The 2,603-nt window shown below is 41.0% G+C and overlaps 1 protein-coding gene across 2 annotated transcripts in view; it reads left to right on the top strand.

Annotated features, from left to right (window-relative positions):
- The first annotated feature begins 1,959 nt into the window (after window positions 1-1,959).
- The window catches only part of Tmtc2 (Transmembrane O-mannosyltransferase targeting cadherins 2), a 238,728-nt gene continuing 238,084 nt past the window's right edge, over window positions 1,960-2,603 (top strand). For both annotated transcript variants that reach the window (XM_035875527.2, XM_085659519.1), the window contains exon 1: window positions 1,960-2,203. In XM_035875527.2, the coding sequence (XP_035731420.2) occupies window positions 2,118-2,203 (86 nt within the window). In that variant the 5' untranslated portion in view covers window positions 1,960-2,117. The remainder of the gene's footprint in view (window positions 2,204-2,603) is intronic.

The raw sequence follows: 2,603 nt of genomic DNA, 5'->3' as shown, positions 1-2,603 counted from the left end.
CCAGTGATCTGTTAAAACTTTCAACTAAATTTAAAAAGAAAAGAATAAAGATGAAAGACAAAGTGTGACGCACCATTTTCTGGAAGGTATACCATTGGCAAGGGGTTGTTTCTATTATATACTTTTTACAACTTATTATTAGTTTTACAACTAACTTTACAACTAACAATAAGTTATAAAAAGTATATAATAGAAACAACCCCTTGTAATATCTTTATTATCTTGTTGATATTTATCAAAAATAAGTTATGACAAAATAGAATAGCATGTAAAAAATAAATTTCATGTAAAAGATAATAGATATCAGATATAATGATTTGTGTCTCCTAACTAGAATTATAAAAAATAAAAGAATAAAAATGAGATAGAAAAAAGGAAGTACCATTTTCCTAAAGACGATTGCCATTGGTCAAATATTGTTACTCCTTGATAGCGGTGAAACGCTATAATATCTTTCTATCATTGATATTTACTAAAAATAAGATACGAATAAAATAGATTTGCATTTGGGAAGTAGATCTTTAGTAAAAAAGGAAGAAAAAACTCGTGAATATCTATGATCTTTAATTAAAATAAAAGAAAAAAGAAAAGAGAAAAAGAAAAAAGAACAGGGAAAAAGATGAGAGAAAAAGAGAGATGCGTCCGATTTTTCGAGAGGTCTGTCATCGTTCAGTGATGGTCTCTCTCCGGTATATTCGGCCGGAGTCGTGACGTGTCGCTCATTGTCGTGCTTGCGACGGTCGTGATCTAGGTATGTATATACATACATGGGAAACGGCAAAGGAAGGAAGGAAGCAAGGACGGATGGATGGAAAGGAGTGGTGGAAGAGAAGAGAAGAGGAGAATGAGGAAGAGGAGGATGAGGAGGTGGATGAAGAGGAGGAGGAGAGTACACCAAAGTGGGAGGAGGAGAGAGCGCAAGCGCTCGTCCGATCGATGCCCGTCTCTTCCGCGTATAAAGCTCTCGTCCTCGGGGGGCGCGCGACAGTTGCCGTTCCGCATCCGGAACATGCGCCGCGTCGTGAATCAACTGCGTCCACCATTACTTTCATTTCTCTCATCAATCAAGCGATCGACGAAGCGTTCTCATTTCTAAGCTAAAAAATCTTTCCAAGCGAGTTCGTGACAGTGGTCCAGCTGTTCGATTATAGAAAAACCTTTGCAAGTTCTTTTTTATTTTGTTGTCAAAGAAAATATAGAAGATTCGATTGTATTTTTGACGAGAAGAACCAAAGAACGAACAAAATACTTTACTTTCTAGCAAACTGTAGAAAAAAAATTATTTTATATATATATATATATGTGTGTGTGTATATATATGTATATATATGGTTCTTCTTTTTGATGTTGGAGGTACCCACTTCTTTTTCGATGTTCTTTACTATAAACGTCATAAACGTCGATAAGAGAGAAGAGGAATCAACGAAGCGGGTTTTTTACAGAAGAGCCAGCCGATATAATTTTATCGGTAATTAATTGCGTTTTTAATCTAGATTAGGTGTTTTGGTGCATCACAGTGACTCTTCACAGTGATAACAAATCGTTGTTTCATCCATCATTGGAAACGTTTCCAATTCGAGTGATTGGACCGATCAAGAAGATACGCTGGAGAAAGTGTACGCGGAACAAGGAAATTCCGTACATCGTTATAAAAAAATTTCTTCTACTTAAATCCTATAAGAAGAGAAAAAGGTTTTTGATCTCGCGAATTTGATCGTTATTCGTCAGGCAACACCGACATTCGTCCCGATCGAGCGACGTCTCTCCGGACATTCTCGGAGTGCCGGTCTTCGGTGGAACGTTCGCTGGACGTCTCGAGCAGCTTAATAAGGGTAGAATCAAGAAGGAGGAGGGGTGGAGGTGGTGCAGGTGGTGCTGGTGGTGGTGTTGGTGGTGGTGGAGGAGGAGGAAGAGGAGGAGGAGGAGGAGGCAGCGGAGGTAGCGGAGGAAGAGTGGGAGGGGGAGCAGGAGCAGGAGGCAGAAACGGTAGGAAGCGGAAGAGAAGAGGAGGAGGAGGAGGAGCTGGAAGAGGAGGAAGGCCCGTGGACGTGCAACAAGTTAAGAAACCGCCGTCGACGTCGCTGCAGCCGGCACCGTCGTCCTCGGCACGATGTGACATGGATATCCTAGCCGTAGCCTGCGCCCTCGTCGCGACGGCCCTCTACTGCAACACCCTGCAAGCGGGTTTCGTCTACGATGATCGGTGAGTGCCTCTTGCTTTGAATCAATCCACCCGTGCGACCCTTTCGCAGAGCGAAGCGTGGCACTCGTCGTCTCTCCATAGCTCGCCTCGAGCCACTTACTACTTCGATGTGCATATTGGTGAGGGTAACGGGGCCGGAAGCGGGAGAAATACGAATGATTATCTAGACGTACTTTATCGCGTCTTAATCGTGGGAATATTATCAAACGCATCTTAACTTTATAACTTCTTTATCGCCATTGTTATCTTTTATTTATATGTATGTCATCTTTTTTCTAATCGTTTTCTTTATCATGTACTCCAAATACTTCTATAATTATACTCTCGAAACTAGTTTTCATAGGTAATATCATTTCGAGCTATTTATTGAGCTTTTTCGAGAATCTAACGAGACGATATA

Source organism: Vespa mandarinia, chromosome 1, assembly GCF_050613455.1.
Source record: "Vespa mandarinia isolate Hongniang chromosome 1, ASM5061345v1, whole genome shotgun sequence".
Classification (NCBI taxonomy): Eukaryota; Metazoa; Arthropoda; class Insecta; order Hymenoptera; family Vespidae; genus Vespa; species Vespa mandarinia.
Note: the sequence above shows the minus strand (reverse complement) of the source record. Positions and strands in the feature narration are given on the sequence as shown.